Source organism: Misgurnus anguillicaudatus, chromosome 21 (assembly GCF_027580225.2).
Source record: "Misgurnus anguillicaudatus chromosome 21, ASM2758022v2, whole genome shotgun sequence".
NCBI classification, from domain to species: Eukaryota; Metazoa; Chordata; class Actinopteri; order Cypriniformes; family Cobitidae; genus Misgurnus; species Misgurnus anguillicaudatus.
Genome location: NC_073357.2, coordinates 9325464 through 9345133, shown reverse-complemented (window position 1 = coordinate 9345133; position 19670 = coordinate 9325464). Strand labels below are relative to the sequence as shown.

General features: G+C 36.7%; 1 protein-coding gene across 1 annotated transcript in view; it reads right to left on the bottom strand.

Annotated features, from left to right (window-relative positions):
- aldh1a3 (aldehyde dehydrogenase 1 family, member A3) overlaps positions 1-16905 on the bottom strand; it is a 37201-nt gene extending 20296 nt beyond the window's left edge. The window contains exons 1-5 of the mRNA XM_073859622.1: positions 15691-16905; positions 15179-15283; positions 14283-14423; positions 12282-12411; positions 4099-4160 (exon numbers count right to left, since the gene is read on the bottom strand). Coding sequence (XP_073715723.1) covers positions 4099-4160; positions 12282-12411; positions 14283-14423; positions 15179-15283; positions 15691-15789 — 537 coding nt within the window. The 5' untranslated portion in view covers positions 15790-16905. The remainder of the gene's footprint in view (positions 1-4098; positions 4161-12281; positions 12412-14282; positions 14424-15178; positions 15284-15690) is intronic.
- Between the last annotated feature and the right edge of the window lie 2765 nt (positions 16906-19670).

Genomic DNA, 19670 nt, shown 5'->3' with positions numbered 1-19670 from the left:
ATGAGCAATATAGTCTTCAGCATTTATTATTGTTTTGTAACTTTACCATACAATAAAAAATGCACAATGTATTGTATTCATATAAAGGAATTTTCTGTATTTTTTTTTAATGGTGTTTTACTTATATTTAGAATTTTCACTGCATTGCGTTGGCGTTTTAGTGTTAACAGATAACGTCCTGGCAGAAAATTACCAGTATATCTTCAGTATTTTTTACAGTGTTAGTTCATTTGCCAGTAACTTACTGTAGATTTAAATTTATGTTATTTAACTCATTCACCGCCATTGACGAGTTATCTCGTCAATGGCGAGTTATCTCGTCAATTATGAGTTAATCTCGTCAATTATGAGTTAATATTTAACTAATAAATATGCCTTTCTGGACGAATTTCAAAGTGAAAGTGTAATACCGCTTTTATCCACTGGATGGCGCCAACCCGAATTTATCAAAAACGGAAGTTAAAAAGATTTAATGATTTATTTTAACTGCCTTTATGTTTGATAGTCATTCTGAGTCTGATCTCTAACATAAATTCATTTACAAAAACGCTATTTTTTAAGCTTTTTGCTCAAAATGTTGTATTTTTGAAGAGAAATATCCATATTTCAGTGGCTAAATTAAGTGGAAAAAGTAAATATATAATGAAACGTTTTTTCCCCATTTTGTTTGTTTGTTTGTTTATTGTTTGTTTGAAAGCAGAGGGTGTTTTCTTTAATTTGATATAATTTGTATGTTTATATATTTATAGAAGATAATTTTTCCTGCAAGGAATTTTTTGTGAAACTTTTGTTAAAATCACAAAAATGCAGGTGGGCAACTTTTCTCAAAAAGGCTGGCGGTGAATGAGTTAATAGCAATGGTTGGTTCAAAGTTAAATAAACATTAAACATTAACAATTTAACAGAATAAAACTATAAAATAACAGCATCATGCAAAGTATTCTGAGAACCAGAACTCCTTAAACCTTTTTCTAATTTTGTTTCCCAGAAACCTTTGCATGAGGCTGTTATTTTAATCTGTAAAGATAAAGACTCGTTCATGTTTAATGTTCATTTAACTTTTAACAAACTGTTGCCAGTATAACATCAATTTAAATACACAATACTGGCAAGCAGCTGCCAGTATTACTGTAATTTCTACAGATATTTTTTTTACAGTGTAATGTTACTGGTTACACATTTAGATTTTTATAAATGTATTAGCAAATCAACTAAAATGAATGCATTCTGTAGAAGTATTGATTATTGTTTTTTCATGTTAGCTAATGCATTAACTAATGTTAGCAATTAAAACCTTCTGGTAAGTGTTATCCAGCCATTCAGTTTTACTGTGTGTAAGCAGATGCAAGGGGCAAATGGGAGATATTCATTTTCACACTCAGATACAAATCACATCCTCATCTCATCCCGCTCCTTTCCTGTAATTGAAATTACTGAGGATTTGGTGTTTCACAGTGAATTCCACAAAGCACTGATAGAGTTTCTATATACTGCAGAATCTTGTTTACAGCAAGAATTTTAAACGAAACTTTGTGGTTTGAATGCTTTTACCATAAATCTTTTAGGGCCCATATGATAAACATTCATAACACGTGTGAGATCATGATATACTTCCCATGTGTAATGTGTATGGCAGGAAGTGGTGTGCTGTATCTGTGTTTGCCTGTGTGTAGGTGTGTGTACCTGTAACCTAGGTGTTTTCTTACATTTATGTGAAAGACTCTAGACAGGCGTTGCCTACAGTATATAAACAATGCTGTGTCGAAGCCATAACCACAACATCTACAGCATAATACACAATACAACAGTCACAGGACCCTATTGTGCTTGAAAACTTTTGTTTTATTTATATATGAGTCTGAATGTGAAGATTCAGTAGAATAAATTAGCCTTTTCATTAGCCTTTTCATGTGTCTGTGGTGATGTGTGCTTTGTTGTAGATGCAAACTAAGTATGCCAAACTATGTTTACTACTAGTCATTTAAACCATATAGCAAAAAAATAAAAATTCTCTGGCCAAAAATTTGTTTTAAATCTTATGATAAATACATTTTGTAGAAAGTAAAACTTAATTTAATATATTTAATATTATTTAGATATATTAAATAATTTAGTTATAACCTTCATAAATCAACATATATTGCAAAATGTATTTTAGGGGCAGGCAAATATATTTCTAAATTTACAATCCTATATGGCAAAATATATATTTTTCATAGCCAAAATATATTTTAAAATATATGCTCAATACGTTTTTAAAAGTAAAGTTAATTTTATAAAGTATAGGGCCTATAGTTTTTAAATTAAAAAATATTTTTAGTTTTAACATTTATATATCAACATATACTGTATTTCAAAATGTATTTCAGGGATAACCAAATATATTTCTAATTTTACATTCCCATACAGCAAAAATATATTTTCCTGGCCTAAATATATTCGACATATATGCTAAATACATTTAATTAACAGTAAAGTTAATTTTATAAAATATATTTTTGGAGTTTTAAATGTAGTTTAAATAAAATGTTTACCTTTTCAAACCTTTTATATTTACTGGTTTGTAACATAAACATAATTACACACCTGTTTTTACAAGTGACAATATTTTTCAAAATATATTTCAGCAAATATGTTTTTGGCCATTTTTTTTTAATAGATTTCGAATATATAAAAATATGTTTTTTGCTGTATTGGAACCAATATGTGGTCGGAGCACTAAAGATAAAATAGGCACGCTGAAATTAATAGTGTTGCCATTGGTTCGAATAAGCATTTTGCTGACCTCGCTTTTTTCCCTTTTCCTATTACAACGAATACGCATTTATTTTTTAATAAAAATGAAAAAATGTTGAAAAGTGGAACTAAGAGGCCTAACAAATGTAAAAGTTTTATTGGGTTAGGGATATTATATTTTTAAAAATATTTCATATATAATAATTTAAAGTTATTATTTTATCTGGTTAATCGATCTACAAAAAAACTGACGTGCAAATAGCATCTGCTAGGGGCATTCTGAGCATTCTGAAGCCTTGAGATATGTGGCATTACAGGCACGTGTGTCAGTTGGGCGCAAACACACACGCAACATTTTTAAACAGCATGTGAGTAAATCTTTTTCGCATCTTTTGTGCTTAAATATTAAAACTGGCAATACCTGTAAGCATGTGAAATGTTCGTTTGTGCCAAAGAAACAGTGTTTGAGATGACGCAGTGACAGGTTTCCGCTGTTCCTGCTCCCGTTTTGACTAGATATGCGTGCATGAAAGATGACGCACCACATACTGCTCACTTGTAATTGCGTTAATGTCTAAGTAGCAAATAAAAAAACATGGGCAGGGATGGTGGCAGCAAGTTGAAAAGAGCCGTGAACAAAATCATCTTATTCCAGGGGGGGGGGGCATGGCCCCCGTGTCCCCCGCATATTCTACGCCCATGGTTTCTGCCCATAGTTAGCATCTAAGTACTATTTACACTTATTGCAAATTTCAAAATTTTATTTATTAAGTAAAATTTATTTTCACCTACTATAAATAGCATATCACTAAGCAAATGCTGATATTAACACATAAATAGAAAATTGTAAAAATTTAATAGAAAATAACTCTATATTTTTACTTAGTGTAAATATCATATCTACCAAATATTATTACCAAATATTAATGTAATCAAAGAAATATTCAAAATATTCATTTTGGGGGGACTTTGTCTTTGTGATACACTGAAAAAATATTCATTTAATTTACTAATTTTTAAAGATAAGTGGTTGCAATCAATTAATTTATACAAATACATAAAAATAGTAAAAAAAAAACTTTAAATGTTTAAATGTAGCTGAATTAAATTGATTGCAACCACCTACCTTAAAAAACTGAGTTAATTGAATGAATAATTTTTTTCAGTGTATTTATCAAATAAAAAAGAGGAAAAAAATCACCATTTCTATTGTTCACTATCTCCACTATCCTGAAAGTATACTGTGTGACTAATAGGTGGTTGAAAGCCGTCCAGATTTGCCTACCGCCCTGAGAACTGATATGATCACAACCGTCACTGGCCACAAATGTAATCTGACATGAAGAAAAGCCGCAAACTCACCGGTATGATCGCGCCGCACACACCGATGGGCTCGTGTTTGGTGAGACACACAAAGTTTTCATCTGTTAGGAAGAGAAACAAGAGAAATGAGGACGTAAAGAGGCACTAAAGTTGATAACACGCTAAAGCTCCCCTTTGATATACACTCATTGTTTTCCCTGGAAGTTCTTGGATGTGGCCACCAAAAACCAAACATGAAAGAGAAAGATGGAGAAAAAACACAGAGCGATGGTTTCAATGGCCCACACAAAGCTGTGGTCAGGAAGAGTGTATATGTTCTGCTGTTTTTTCTTCTTCTTTCATTGGAGACACATTGAAATGAGAGAGGGATGAGGTGTGTGAGAAGTCTGGGCAGCAGTTCAAACCCGGTGCAGATCTGCTCTTGGCTTGGGTGCACACCTTTGTTCACTCTTAGAGGTCTGATTCTCTTTTTGCTTTTTCTCCCAGGAGTCAGATAACCAGCCAGGGGTAATGTAAGGTAGCAATGCTGTTTTATCACATCTCTTCGCACTTGAACCTTTCCGATGGAAAATGCCACTGAGATTGGGCGATTTACCACTTCCTTGTTCTAATGTGTATCCAGTTGCCTTGCTATGTAATTGCACAACGACTGATTATTAAAGAAATAGTTCACCTAAAAAATGTAACTTTGTCATTATTTGCTCAGCCTTGTGTTGCTCCATCTGTGTCAAATCCTAAAAGAACTATTAAAAAAATCCACATGTGATATATCAACCCAATATCACGAAATTATGTACCTATAGGCACGTATGGACCAACGTGACAATGTCACGTTTCGCCGCGTTTGAGCTTGAGCATGTCACGCTGTTTGTGTCACTGTCATATTGGTTCCTCAACTTTTTTGTCCTAATTTCTTACCATTGTCGCTTCGGTTTAGTTTTAGATTTACATAAAATGACATCTCTACCCAAACCCAACTCTTGTATCTTTTTTTATAAACCAATACTTAAAGTGACATACTAACACAAGCACCAAATCTAACCCTAAACCAAAGCAACAATGGTTTGAAAATAGGACATAAAAGTCATTGTCATGTTGGTCCATACGTGCCTATAGGTACATAATTTTGTGATATGGGGTTGGATATATATATAAATTTGTGAAAGTAACAGACTGAAACTTTTGTCCATTTTCAATCAGATTTAAAATAGGTGTGTGTCTGCATTAAAATGTCATGCAAGTTTGATTATGCAAAATTAAAAAATGACACTTTTTGTGATTTTTGTGTGAAAATTACCTTACATTTTTAACCATTTGTTACTCCTTGAGAAAATGAGTAATATAATATAGTATAGTAAAATATAGTATAGTATAGTATAGTATAGTATAGTATAGTATAGTATAGTATAGTACTGTAGTAAGGTATAGTACAATGTTTCTCTTACAGGGGGCCGGGACCCTAAGGGGGGTAATTAACATATTCCATGGGGGCCTCAAAATGACTAAAATAATTTAAAATACAAGCATTAAAATAAGCAAAAAAATCAACACATATTTGGTTCTTTTTGTAACGAGCCCCTAAAGCCCGCGATACACTGCACGATAATTGGCTGTCCCAGACGAAAGATTGCCATCGTGAAACTATCGTCGTGATTTCTGTGATCGTGGCTCTCCATCGGTGGTCCTATGTCGTACAATGAGAGAGGTTCAAAGACGGCCGTTTTCCCGGTCTTGCGTCCAAAGATAGCCTACGATAGTTTTCTGGCAGTGTCAGAAATTCTGCATGATCGCCGCACAGTGTGTTTGCTGCTACGACCTGCGCGCCGGTATTTGTTTACCACGAGCGCATGCTGGTGACGTTGCGCAACGTGTGACGCAGCCGCCGAAGCTTCCGTGTCATCATCGTACAGTCTACATGCCTCTCGTACCAGAGTTTAAACTATACATGTCGCACAGTGTGATAAGTCTTATAAGAGGACAAAAATCGTGCAGTATATTCCGGGCTTAAAGTGACATTGGAGTAAAAAAATCTAAAGTTTAGTTTCATGTGCTCACGCGAAACCTTCATATTCAGAATTTTTTTTAAAGTATAGTTTCGCGTTCGCACGTGAAACGTTCTCGTGCGCACGTGAAACTATGCGAAACTAAACATTATTTAATTTTTGCTCCATGTTCCCTTAGGGGCTCCGTATTTTTGGGGTAGAAATTCAGTGGTGTAGTATACGTGATACGCAGGTATACGCAGTATACCCACTAGGAATTGTCAAGGATTTCCATGTACCACTTAAAATAGTGTTAGGTTGGGTAAGAGCATGGTTTTGTGACATTTCAAACTTTTAGTCATATTTAGATGTGAAGCACTGATAAGCATGCTACACTTGCTACTTTAGCGGGTTGAAATGCATATACATATTAGGCTATATATTTGGTGTGTTTGACTTCCTGCCGAACTGCGCGATCCATATGGATCCGATTGGCATATGAAATCAAATTACCATAGCGGCGCGAAAGTGACTGGGGAGCAGACTGGTTTATGTGTTTATGAGTACACTTTCAGAATGCTCTCAGTTACATAAAGATCCCTACTGTATGCATCTGTGAGTGTGGTGGTGCTTATGGGGTGTCGCGCTGGGACGAGTGAGCATAAGGGTGAGAGGGAAAAATCACAGTATACTCACTACAAAAATCTAGACTACACCACTGTAGAAATTGTAATTGTAATTCAAATATTGTTGTGGCCAATAAGTAAAAAAGTAAAAAAGGATGAGAACCACTGGTATAGTATATGGGACTGTGGTAAAATATCATAGGTTAAAAAATAACATACACTTTCAAAAATAAAAGTGCTTGAAAGGTTCTTCACAGTGATTCATTTTCATTCATTTTTGGAACCATACAGTAAAACTAAACAATTTCTTTCATAGCTTTTTATAACCTAAAGCAGTGGTTCTCAAACTGGGGTCCGGGGCCCCCAGGGGGGCTGCGAGATGGTGCCAGGGGGGGCCCCTGTTTTATGACATTTTATAAAATACATTAATTTATCATGAATTCTGTGTAATTAAACCTAATAAAAATAAGGCTACTAACCAACAGCACTACGTATAACTTAATATGTTTTGTTTAATTAAAAGATAAATTTTAGAAAAGTTTATCATAAATTTTCTTTGGGGGGGCGCAAAGGAATGCACCATACACAACGCCATACACAACTCAATTTGCGCCTTTCGCGCGAGCTTCGCGCGCGAATGAGGCGGAAACGCGTCTTCCGCTCCGCACCGAACGCCTCTTCCGCGCCGCGGGACCTCCTGACGCGCGTCAACGCGTCTGCACATTGACTTAACATTGAAATCACTCGCGCTTCACGCCTCTACCGCGGTTGGTGTAAACGCACCATTAAACATTAAAAGTCAGATTTTCATGCCATGGCCCCTTTTTTTCATGGCCCCTTACATTTATTTTAGTCTAGGACTAGTCTAATCCCTGTCCACCCAATGCTTGGATGAAAATAACTTTTTTAGAGTGTATTGCAATGCTAGCTTAACAAAATGCTAACACCAGACCAAACTCTTGATTCGCCTTACTTATGAGGTTTCCTTCCTGTGTCAGCGTGGATTTACTCCGGGTACTCCGGTTTTCTCCCAGGTTAGGTGAATTTGAGATGCCAAATTATCCTTCCCCAATTTGTGTATAGATTAACTTGTGTATAGATTAACCGGTTCTTACCTTAAATATAGCCATAGATACTTAAATAGCATTAAAAAAAGAAATAAACAAACAAACAAACTAATGAGTTTTCATGTGCTGCAATAGAAACAGCTGCTTACTTAATATTAACAAAGAAAGCAGCTTACCTGGTTAAACCTAATAAACTTTCAAAGGCATTATCTAACACTACAACCGAACTGAAAACTCACACAACTGCATGAAACTCCCACGCACATACATGACATTTCATATGTCATCTATGGATGGATACGGCAGAGCCACGCCTGTTAATCTACTAAGCTGGCTTCTCCGAGACATGACCTTCTCGTGTTTCCCCACACTACAGTGTGTCGGGGTGATTACAGACTTTACGACTCCCTTACACAAAGCTCATCTCTGACTAGGATCAGCCAACGGCCCTTTCTAACTGATCCGACAGTGCCGCTTATCAAAGGTTATATTTTCATGGCTAGGGAGTGGTCGCAGACGAGAGAGTTGAATCCATGGAGGATTTATTTCAATAAACATAAAGCCATACCAACATCTGGAGCTGCGTCCTTACCAAGCAGGGCATTTTGGACCAATCAGATTTCATTGTGGGCAGGGCCGCCCAGTGTTATCCTGTAGAAACAGAACCAGATCCACCAACAGAAAGAAAATGTCCTGTCATCCATTATGGCTGGTTTTGAAAAAAACTTCGATAAACATGAAAAACTACCTTGTGCATAATTCGGATTTTGTGGTGTAATTGACAGCCACCTTTTACTTTGAAAGTGGAAATGTCAAGTTGGCCAGATTGTTATTATAATTGATATTGACATTCCTATTGAATTTGGCTAGCGCAATAAGGATAAATGAACCATGAATGTCACATTTTTCCAAATAAACACTCAAGTTTGTCAGTGGGTGGTTGACGTATCCTAATTGGCACCCATTATCAATGTGTAAATTCAAAGCCGGTTGAGTCACGGACCACGTTCCAGGCCTTTAAAGAGTAAGATATTCAATCTGGGTGCTGATCCCCTGATCTCCAGCTCATCTGCAGCACCATCGGTCGCACCTCAGCGATTAGGATCAGAGCGTCTTCCTTTTCTTTTGTGTGCCAGGGGCTTTCGTCTTTTAACACTTTATTTGAATCTAATCAGGGGGAAAGAAGGGAAGCATGTTTTGTCTATTGAGTCTCCTGGAGTGGATGGAATGCTGGTGGAAGAGGAAGAATTGGAGAGGGGGATGACAAACCTCCCAGGGATCAAGGAAACGCATCAACACTTTTATACTCATTAACTTATCTCGAGTGGGAAGAGGACGATGGCACGGTCATGTCCACACCATATTTGCAGATGGTAAACAGGACTGTAATTCGAAATGTAATATATGTCAAATTAAGATCCTTGCACACTGAAGTCTTAAATTTTTTTATAAGTTTTTTCTAGGGCCGGGACTCGATTAAAAAAATGTATCTAATTAACTAGAGGCTTTGTAATTAATTAATCGAAATTAATCACATTTTAATTGCATATAAATATTTGCCTGAGAACATTGAGAAGTTTTTTTTTACATGGATTCTTAGTATACCATTGAATAATGACTGAATACATAAGTTTAAGCAACAAAATATTGTTTATTTTTGTTCAACCAAGTCGTTGTACTCGGAGTCGGGCTAACGTCCACGCTAGCTGCTATATGTTTTGCATTGAGATGATACTTGAGGCTCGATGTGCTGCAGTGACATGTGAATTCCTTGTTGCATAGCTTGCACACAACCATGCTCTTATCGACGCTTCCATCCGTTTGTTTTTATACCAAAATTTCCCATCCACAGGGCCAACCAAAGCGGTCTCATCAGCTTCTTCGTTCATGTTCACTGTGGTTTGTTGTTGTCTGAAGTCATGAACGCTAGTTGGTGCTCCAGTATAATCGGTCCACCGAAACTCATCCAGTGAGAAACGTTCCGGGGTGCAAAAATAAGTGCGATTAAAATGCCTAAAAAATGTCTAACGCGTTATTTTTTGTGTAATTAATTAATCTTAATTAACGCGTTAAAGTCCCGGCCCTAGTTTTTTCGCATTTGTCATATCATTTTACACACAAAAATCTGAAAGAGTCTGATACGTATTAATTATTCCTTTGCAAAAAATGTGCAAAACAACAAAACGAACAAAAAATGAAGTCTACATAATGTAAGCACTAGTGTACAAGCTATTGTTTAGCCAACTTGAGCACAATGCTGTATAATCTTTCGTACATCCTTGTTTTGAAATCCATACCATCCAGTTTTCCAAGCTGTTAGGCAATCATCTGCCACAATCTTTTTTTATTGTCTTTATATTCTGCACTTTGTTTGTCATACAGTGTACAGTGCTGTTCGCTTTTACAGTGAATTGTAAAAAGCTTGCTACAGATGCGAAAAATACAGAAAATTGAACCCAATCCGAATTTTAAAGCATTAAAGTTTCGGAGGCAGTGTGTAAACGTGATTGACACATTGTGAGGTCTTATTTTTTAACATGCGAAAATTCGGACGATAATTATGTAGGAGATAAGAAAACTCCTTCAGTCAATTCATAGTCCGATAACTATTGTTTAATTTTTAATGATGCATTTCAAATTTTAGTATGAATAAAAAAATGACTAACCCTTGGCTATGTATACTGTTATATGACTTGATGAGACTAGTTGTAGTGCACTTATGAATTGCTGTTTTTATGTTGTTCTAATTGCTTCTATTGTTACCTTATTTGTAAGTTTCTCTGGAAAAAAAAGCTTTTGACTAAATGTAAAAATGTAAATGAATTACCTGTAAATTAGAAACAATACATTATATTAAAGGGGACATATCGAAATACTTTTTTAAGATGTCAAATAAATCTTTGGTGTCCCCAGAGAACATATGTAAAGTTTTAGCTCAAAAATCATATAGATAATTTATTATAGCAAGATAAAATTGTCACTTTGTAGGTCTGTGCAAAAATGTGATGTTTTGGGTGTGTCCTTTAACATGCAAATGAGCTGATCTCTGTACTAAATGGCAGTGGCGGGGTTGGATAGTGCAGATTAAAGGCATAGTTCGGCCAAAAATGATATTAAACCCATGATTTACTCACCCCGAAGCCGTCCGAGATCCATATGTCCATCATTTTTCAGACGATGACATTTTTAGTTATTTTAGAAAATGTTTTAGATCTTTCAGTTAATCAAATGTGAAGTTATGGGGTCCACGACATTCAAGTCCAAAAAGTGTGCATCCATCCTACATAAAATAAATCCAAACGGCTCCACGATGATGAAACGAAGTCCTTCTGAGGGTAATCCGCGCAGTTTCGTTGTAGAAATATCCACATTTAAAACTTTATAAACCAAAATAACTCGCAACCGGTAATGCCGCCATCTTAGTCGCGTCCACATGCAAGATTACTCTTGAATTACTCAGGTTACTCTGCTGCTGCTCTGTGCCCCCGCCCTCCGAATTTGTCATACATCACTAAGAAAAGTGCGTACACTATGCTAATACTCTCTCCTGAATACAGAGGAGTCTAAGATGGCGGTGCTACCAGAAGGTAGTTATTTTGGTTTATAAAGTTTTAAATATGGATATTTCTACAACAGCATCGTGCGGATTACCCTCAGAAGACCTTTATTTATTATCCTGGAGCCGTTTGGATTTATTTTGTGAAGGATGGATGCACATTTTTTGGACTTGAAGGTCATGGACCCCGTAACTTCACATTTAATTAACTGAAAGATCTAAAATATTTTCTAAAATAACTAAAAATGTGCTTGTCTGAAAAATGATGGACATATGAATCTCGGACAGCTTGGGGGTGAGTAAATCATGGGTTTAACTATCCCTTTAAGGGGCGGAATTATCCCATTCTGACATCACCAGGGGAGCCAAATTTCAATGACCTATTTTTTCAAATGCTTGTGGAGAATGGTTTACCAAAACTAAGTTACTGGGTTGTTCTTATTCACATTTTCTAGGTTGATAAAAGCAGTGGGGACCCAATTATAGCACATAAACATCGAAAAAGTCTGATTTTCATGATATGTCCCCTTTAATAATCAATATTTGAACCCACTTAAAAGATGTATTCAAATGCAATTCATTGAAGTACTTTCAATTGTTGAAAAAACCCTTACTGTAATTTCAGTTTTAGAAGAGTCAAGCAACATGAAGCAGATTTACAAGATGGAAACCTTAAACTCACGTTGAACAGTGAAATTCTTCTGTTGTATATGTACGAAAATTGCAATTCAATAAATTCCTCTTATTGTCATTTTGATTCAAGTTCCAGTGTAACCTCTGGTGAGGCTTTAGAGTTTTGAAGATGAGTTTTGGCTGATGTTATTCTTTACAACATCCAGTCATTGCACTAAACAGTTCAGCGTATGTGATTGAAAACACAAGTGACAAAGTAACACTTCAAAAAATAATGGGAAAAACATGATCATGGACATGACGTCACAAACATTGCTATGACTCAGTTGCACTTGGCATCGTTTGCACTAATACTCACCGACTGGCATGGTTTTCCCGTGAATCTTGTCTGTCCAACCAGCGTAATATCTCAAGGTTTTAATGCTGCCATCCAGATCGACAAAGAAAGCATGCAGGAAGGGCTTGCCGGTGTCCATTGACTCTAGAGTCTAGAAACGAAGAGGTACAGTATTCGGTTTAATTGCCGCAAAGCAATTCTAGGAATATAAAAGCATAAAGTTATCATTTTTATTAGAAATCTGTTTCAAATAGGCATTTTTATTGGGCTTTTTGAAAAAACACGCTCGTTTCGAGAGCTTCAAATTTGCTACAAAACAACTGTTTTAATGCACGTCGAAGGATGCCAAGAATTTCATGCGCACTGGGAGTTTGCAGGTCCAAAAATTAAACAATAACAAAAATAATAAATTCTGCGGCCTTCTAATAATGAAAATAATGAGGGAATGGGAAACACAATGTGGAGGTGGGTAGGACCATGACTGCGATCATTGGCAGAATTCTGACCCATGAGATTTACCGAGCTATAATATGGGAGGCTAGCCATCAGTGCTGTAATGAATTGTTTATTACGTACGCTTCCAAATAACATATTATGCTACTCAAAATAAGATTACAGTACAAAAGCACGATCAGTTTAATTTAATATAGAAGCTACTGACAGACCTCCAAATGAATGAAATGGATCACAGGGTGTGCTTTCCTTTCTCTATTTAACTAAAACCCTTAAACGTTTCAAAAGAATCTCACATGTCAAAAATTGACAAATACATTTGATCGGTCTCATTCGCTCAGTGTCCTGTTGTAAACGGATCTGTAAATGACTTAATAATGACGAGGGAAAGAGATCACTTTGACTGCTCTATCCCCAAATCTGTTCTTTATTTCTCTACGCAGAGCTCAAGAGTTATTGAAATTAGCTATACCCCAGTGCTGAATCGTAAGGACATGTTTGCAATTAGCAATCACATGCAATCTAAAAACATTACTTCACTCACATCTGTACAATTTCTTTCACGAATGTGGCCACTGATATGATCTGGCAGTAGAACAGGGTGAAAACAAACAAGGCTTTCATTACAATGTAGGATTGTATAACAAAATAAAAACTACTCTTGAACAATACAAAATCACTTCTCAAAAGCAATGATCATTTGTAACATTTGAAAATAAGGTTTCGATACGACTTTAAAGTAAAAGCGCAGCGTCAATGCTAACACCTGCAGCAGCATCTGACGGACGCGCTCCGACAGGCGTGACAGACGATCTACTACAGTGCAAGAGTGCAACCAGCACTATGCATGCTACCATTATATTTAACAACACTCCTTTCATTTAGACTAAATTTGGGTAATGCTTGGATAGATTAGTGGATATATTTGTCTATAGCCATCTTCACCAAATAGTTACAAAGCTAAATATGCCAATTATTATGTTTTATGTCATTTGTTTTGTACATTCTCAAATGATTGACATGGTATATAATAATGGCTAATAAATCATAAACAAAAACTGGTGTCTGATAATTTGCAGTGTATTTTATAATAATAAAAATGGCTTTATAATGCTAAATGATTTTAATTTTTATATTACTTCCACAAAAATGTGAATGTTTTAATTCCTGATTCATCGGGTTTAATTAAAAAAAATCTTTTCTGTACATTCTTCGTATTTCCAACTTTTTTAAGATATTTCTCCCTGTTTTCCTTACAGGAATGAATAGGTAAGTAGGATTTGTTTTCTCACATTTACAAATCTACAGTACATCATAAATAATGACCGCAAGGCTACTTGTTAAGGGATTGATAACAAGATAAGTTGCATAGCCCTAAAAGCAACCATTTGTGATGGAATAAAATTGCGCTGTTATGCAAATGAGCAGAGATGAGATAAGAACCAATGGGAATCACTTATCAATTGATTAGTTAAAATGTAAACACCCCCTAACAAACAGAACCCTGGCAAACTCCCTCATTATAACCAATGCAGCTAATTTGTATAAATAGATCACAACACGACTTACTGCGAGCAGACAGCGTTCTCTCTCCAGCAGATCTGCCAGCCTGTGCAGTAACTCGCCCCGACTCGACGCGTCCATCTGCCGCCACACAGAGCCCCTCTGCCCGGCTGATCTGGCAGCTTCCACCGCTTTATCTACATCAGCCTGAACCATCAAAACATTTACATTAAAACTTTGTCAATTTCTCAATTAATTAATAATCTCGATTAAACTTCACTTATATCATAGGTTGATATCACTAATCATATTTTTATTTGGAAAAAAAAGGTATTATTACCCTCTACACATTAAAATAAATTTATGAATACTGAAGTAATAAAAATACCCACATTAAATAACAGTAGTATACTTTAGAATTTGCTATACACTGTAAAAAAGTTGGTTCAACTTAAAAAGTTACTTCAATTGGTAACACCTAAAAAATATAAACCTAAAGTGAAACTTAAGTGAAAATTTAAGTTAGATAAACTTATATTTTTTAAGTTAATCCAACTTTTGACTTTTTACAGTGTTGTACACTAAAGTATTTGTAAATTTTTCAAACTTACAATAGTAAATATTAAAGTACACAACAGTATTTACTAGTTTATCATTTCACTACAGTTAATACAACAGAATACTGTACATTAACAAGTAGTAATTACTACAATATACTACAGTTTACTATATAAATACCAATGTATTCTGCATTATTTTTATGTGCGAAAATTAATACAATTAAATATTGAGAATTAAAATTCTTTAAAAAAATAACTAAAAATTGAAAAGTTAAATTGCTTTATTTAACCCATCAATAAAAATAAATTTACGATCATATTTATACAATAAATATAAATAAGTATGCATGCATGATCGTAATAAAGTAGTAATGAGTTATATAATGAATACATCGATCTTACTTTGTCTGCCTCCTCAATGTCGCTGATTTTGACACCTGTTGCAGGGTTAAATGTAGGAAACGTCTTTCCTTTGACTGAGCTGTGCCATTCATTATTGAAAAAAATCTGCAAAATATACAATAGGTTTCTCTATACAGAGTCTTATTTTATGGAGATATATACTTCATTAAGCACACACTTAAAAGCAGGTTCAGTGGTGCACCCCATTTTAAAAACAATTTCTATCTGTATACGAATTTTGCATTCTCTAAATAGAGATTAAATATGTTATTGATGCAATTTTATCGTTTCTTTATATGGTTCTGTGAAACACAAGTACGTCTAAAGAACTATAGAATAAAACATTTTCTGGACTGTTATCAACCTGTAATACTTACTAAACCTTAATAATTTATTATTTTTAATTTGTGTTTCAGCCTAAACTATATATTTTAAGCTTACTTACAAGCTATCATCACATGCACTGGTATTTTAACAAATACTTAAAAAAAACTTTAAAAAACAACTCTTACCTTAGTGTGTTTAATTTCTGGGTTTTTAACAGGTTGAGGAAGAGTTGGAGGGGCAACGTTTCGAGAGCCCCCATTCTCTATAGTTCCATTCTGTGCCATAGTAGTTGAAATTGGGAACGTGTACAGAACTGATTGGAAAAGATTACAGAACACTGTTCACTGCACATGATTCAACATCCAGTACTCTTTATAGCAACTTTAAAAGGTCCTCCCCCTTTGGGCAAGTGTCTCTCCGCCCACTGTGACTCTCTTGGGCTGAGTACCACCTGCCAACGACTCTGTCTTTCAAATAAACAACATTTGCAGGTACATAGTTGATCATTATACATTTTAGCAGATCAAAACATTTGGGACATTTTAAAAATAGCTCTGGTATCTTTTGCAATGTTTCACACTCTTCAAAACCCTTATACATCTCTGCCCCCCCCCCCAAAAAAAAACAAATTGGCTGTTTCTGTATGTTAGGCATTAGAAATAATGAGTGTGAAATAATCCACCGGCAATATTTACATTTTAACAAAGCAGCTTTGATCAGCTCGCGGAGGAATGGATTTGAAGCGACTGCGGGCCGAGCATCAGACGGACCAAGGTGTGATGAGTTCTGATGTTGGTTTTTGCACCTGGGTCTTGTGAAGCTGAATGGAGTTGAATACATGCAAACAAATGCTTTTGTTTCAGCGGGACAAAGACTTTCCCAGCTTCGTGCTCGTACTCGGACACTGTTGCTATTGTTTCCCCTCCATTGCATCTTGTCACTCTTCTTGTCAAAGTTTAATTAGGACAACGAGCTCTTGCGGGGCCATTTCTCACTTCAGCAGCTTTCTAAACACCTCCTAATGAGCACAACGCTCACAGAGACATAGACAGGACGTACAGAAAGAAAAGTAGGAAAAGGAAAGCTGGAAAAGTTGGATAGAGAAAATTAAAGAGGAAGTAGGAGAGGAAAGATGGGTTTCTGATGGGACAAATGTTTAGGTACATCACATCACAAAATAAAAGAATAAAGAAGTAAACTTCCATAATGTTCTAGAAGTGCTGTCTATTTAATATAAGGTACTACAGTTCTTCTTGGTACTTCCTAAGATAATCTTAAAAACATCTAAGTGTACTTATCCGTGCTATTTTGAGACACCATTAATGTGAACTATATACTACCTTTGTATTAAAAATATATTTAGTGACCACCTCTTTTACACAAAAATTACTACAAGTGGAACCTAAATAAATTTTTTAACACATTTTTAGCAAATTTTAGTTCATATTCAATATCTTAAAGGTGCAGTGTGTAGATTTTAGCAGAATCTAGCAGCAAGATTGTGAATTGCAACCAACGGCCCAGTCCACCATTCACCGAAACGCATAGAGAAGCTACGGTAACCGCCACAGGACAAACATGTTGTCGTCTAAGACAAAATACAGTAGTAATGCGCTCTGTAGAGCAGTTTATCCATTTAGGGCTACTGTAGAAACACGGCGGCACAAAATGGCAACTTCCATGTAGGGGGACCCCGGGTGTATGGAGGTTAAAACTAACCATTCTAAAGTAATAAACACATAACAGTTCATTATGTAAGGTCTTATACACCACTGATAATATGGATATAATATTGCATTTCTGTAATTAGATCCTTCTAAAAGTTACACACTGCCCCTTTAAGAAGTACTAAAGTAGAATTTTTTGTATATTAAGTACCAAATTAGTGCACAAAAATAGAGCACTCCCAAGAAGTGTTGTTCTTTTCGACTGGCAAAAGTGATTTGTTACGATGTCATAGAAAATTATTATTTTTTTGATTCTCCAAAGAACCTTTTTAGTTTAGGAGCACCTATTACATTACTAAAAACAACATTATTTTGTGTATTTGTGTAATATAATTTATTTTCCACATACCGTAACTGTACATTATTGTTAATCCTCTATGCCCTGCCTCCTTGAAACGCATTGATTTTGTACAAAGCTCATTGTTCTGAAAAGCGCAGTGTCCTCCGATTGACCAGCTAACCAGAACGTTGTGATTGGACTGAATAGCTCTTTGGAAGATTATTTCCAATGCAGGAGTTAATATCGTCTTTACTATTATCAATAAGAGCCAAATCTGATCCAGAAAATGCACATGACCAAGATGATCAATTAACTTTACCAGCGCGGCTTGAGCAGAATGCAATAGATTGGTAAGGTAAGTGTCACAGAGTGACTTAAGAGGGCGGAACCCAAAATGGCCAAGAATAGTTCCGCCCGGACGAGGATCCGTGAAACACCCCGCTACTTCTGGTAACTCCGGGCAACTAGATTTGGGCTTTATTGCATACAGGTGCACAAACGAACGTGCAGATTGGCGATTGGGCGATTCAATGGAGAGGATGAGAATAAATAGAGCATTGGAAGAACAGGAAGAGGCGGTTGTTATTCCGGTCAAGACTGGAGGCAAGACGAAGCGATTAATGGGCTTGGAGAGACGTAATTTGAGAATGTTGCAGATTGGGCAGCATGCACACGGAAGATTTGGCCAAAGGAAGACCGAGTTGAGTATTTAAGACGTTTCTGTCGTAACCTTTGTGTTTACATCCACTGCTTACTTCAAAAGATCGTGTATATCGGAGAGGTCTCTGGGAAATGTACTAGAAAGAAAGAAGGAGGATGTTTTAACTGTCTTGTGTACACTAGACCCTTGGAGGAGAAAGGAAAGCATCAAGTGTCAACATACCAGTGAGTACGAACCGTTTGCTGCCCTGTGAGTCCCTCTGCTGCTAATACTTCGTTCTAGTGTGTTCCCTGCTAGCGGACACAGTGTGTTGCAGCCCCACCTGTGGAAAGGAGTGGTGGGTGACCCGAAGGCAACTAAGGTGAAGCAAGAAGATTACTAGTCGCGGGGTGGACGTCCCTTCCAGCCATCCTTCGCGTCAGCCCTTTTTCCCATTCTTGTTCAGGACCGATTTTCAGCCCAACGTGGTGGTGTGATTCTAATTCACAGTGAGTGTGTGGAGTGCCGTGGGTGAGTCTTTCTGTTTGATGTGTGTACACTTAAGAGGATTGAATTGTGGTGCCGTGTCAATGTTGTCAGCACTCGCCCCCTAGGCCAAAGAGGAGAACCCTGGATGAAAGGAAGTGAGCTGGGGTTGGAGGACGACTGATACTTCTATACATACCCTAACTGCGAATCGTAATTCATTCCCCCATCTGGTGGTGACAGGTAATCTACAAGAACTAAGGATTTGTTGTGAGTAACGTGTGGAGTCCTGAAGGAGGAGGAGTTTAGATCGGCTGCTGCGTGGAAAAAGGTGGATGTGCTGTTTTGTGTATGATCATAGGCCTGTTGAGTGTTTACAGATGCCCGCCCCTGTCTAGATCTCTGGTCACGCTGTGGAAGAGAGGAGAGGGAAGCGTTAGGCTGACTCCAACAGTACATCCTCGGTGTGGTGCTCCATTTCCTACTACCCACCGCTTGTGATTTCATCCGTGGCCGTGCTAGGCCCAACGTGCAGCAGCTCTGTCCTGTATCTCCACCTGCTCTCTTGCACAAAGTCAAGTGGTGATGTATCTTTCCTTACATGCTCACTGAAGTAGTCTTTCGCTAAAGAAACCCTGTGTGTTTGTTTGCTGCCAGTCTATAGGTGCGAGCCAAGGGCTCTGTGTCGACGTAGGGCTGTGTCACTACGTTTTCACGTTTGAGTGTTTGCTCCAGGAATCCATCCTAGTGATGAGGATCAGAAGTTTGTGTGCATACTTACATTCTCTCCAGGCATCGAAGCCCCACAGAGCTAGAGCTCGACCTCCGTTGCCTCCGGGTTGGTGAGTCACTTCTGTTTCAAGCCACAGTGTACCCCTTTCTACATACTTGTCTGTACGTCCCAAAGTCCAGAGTCCAGTATACTTACCTTGCCTACTCACTGTACACCCCAAAGTCAAGATTTCAGTGTATTTACCTTGCCTACTCACTGTACACCCCAAAGTCAAGATTTCAGTGTATTTACCTTGCCTA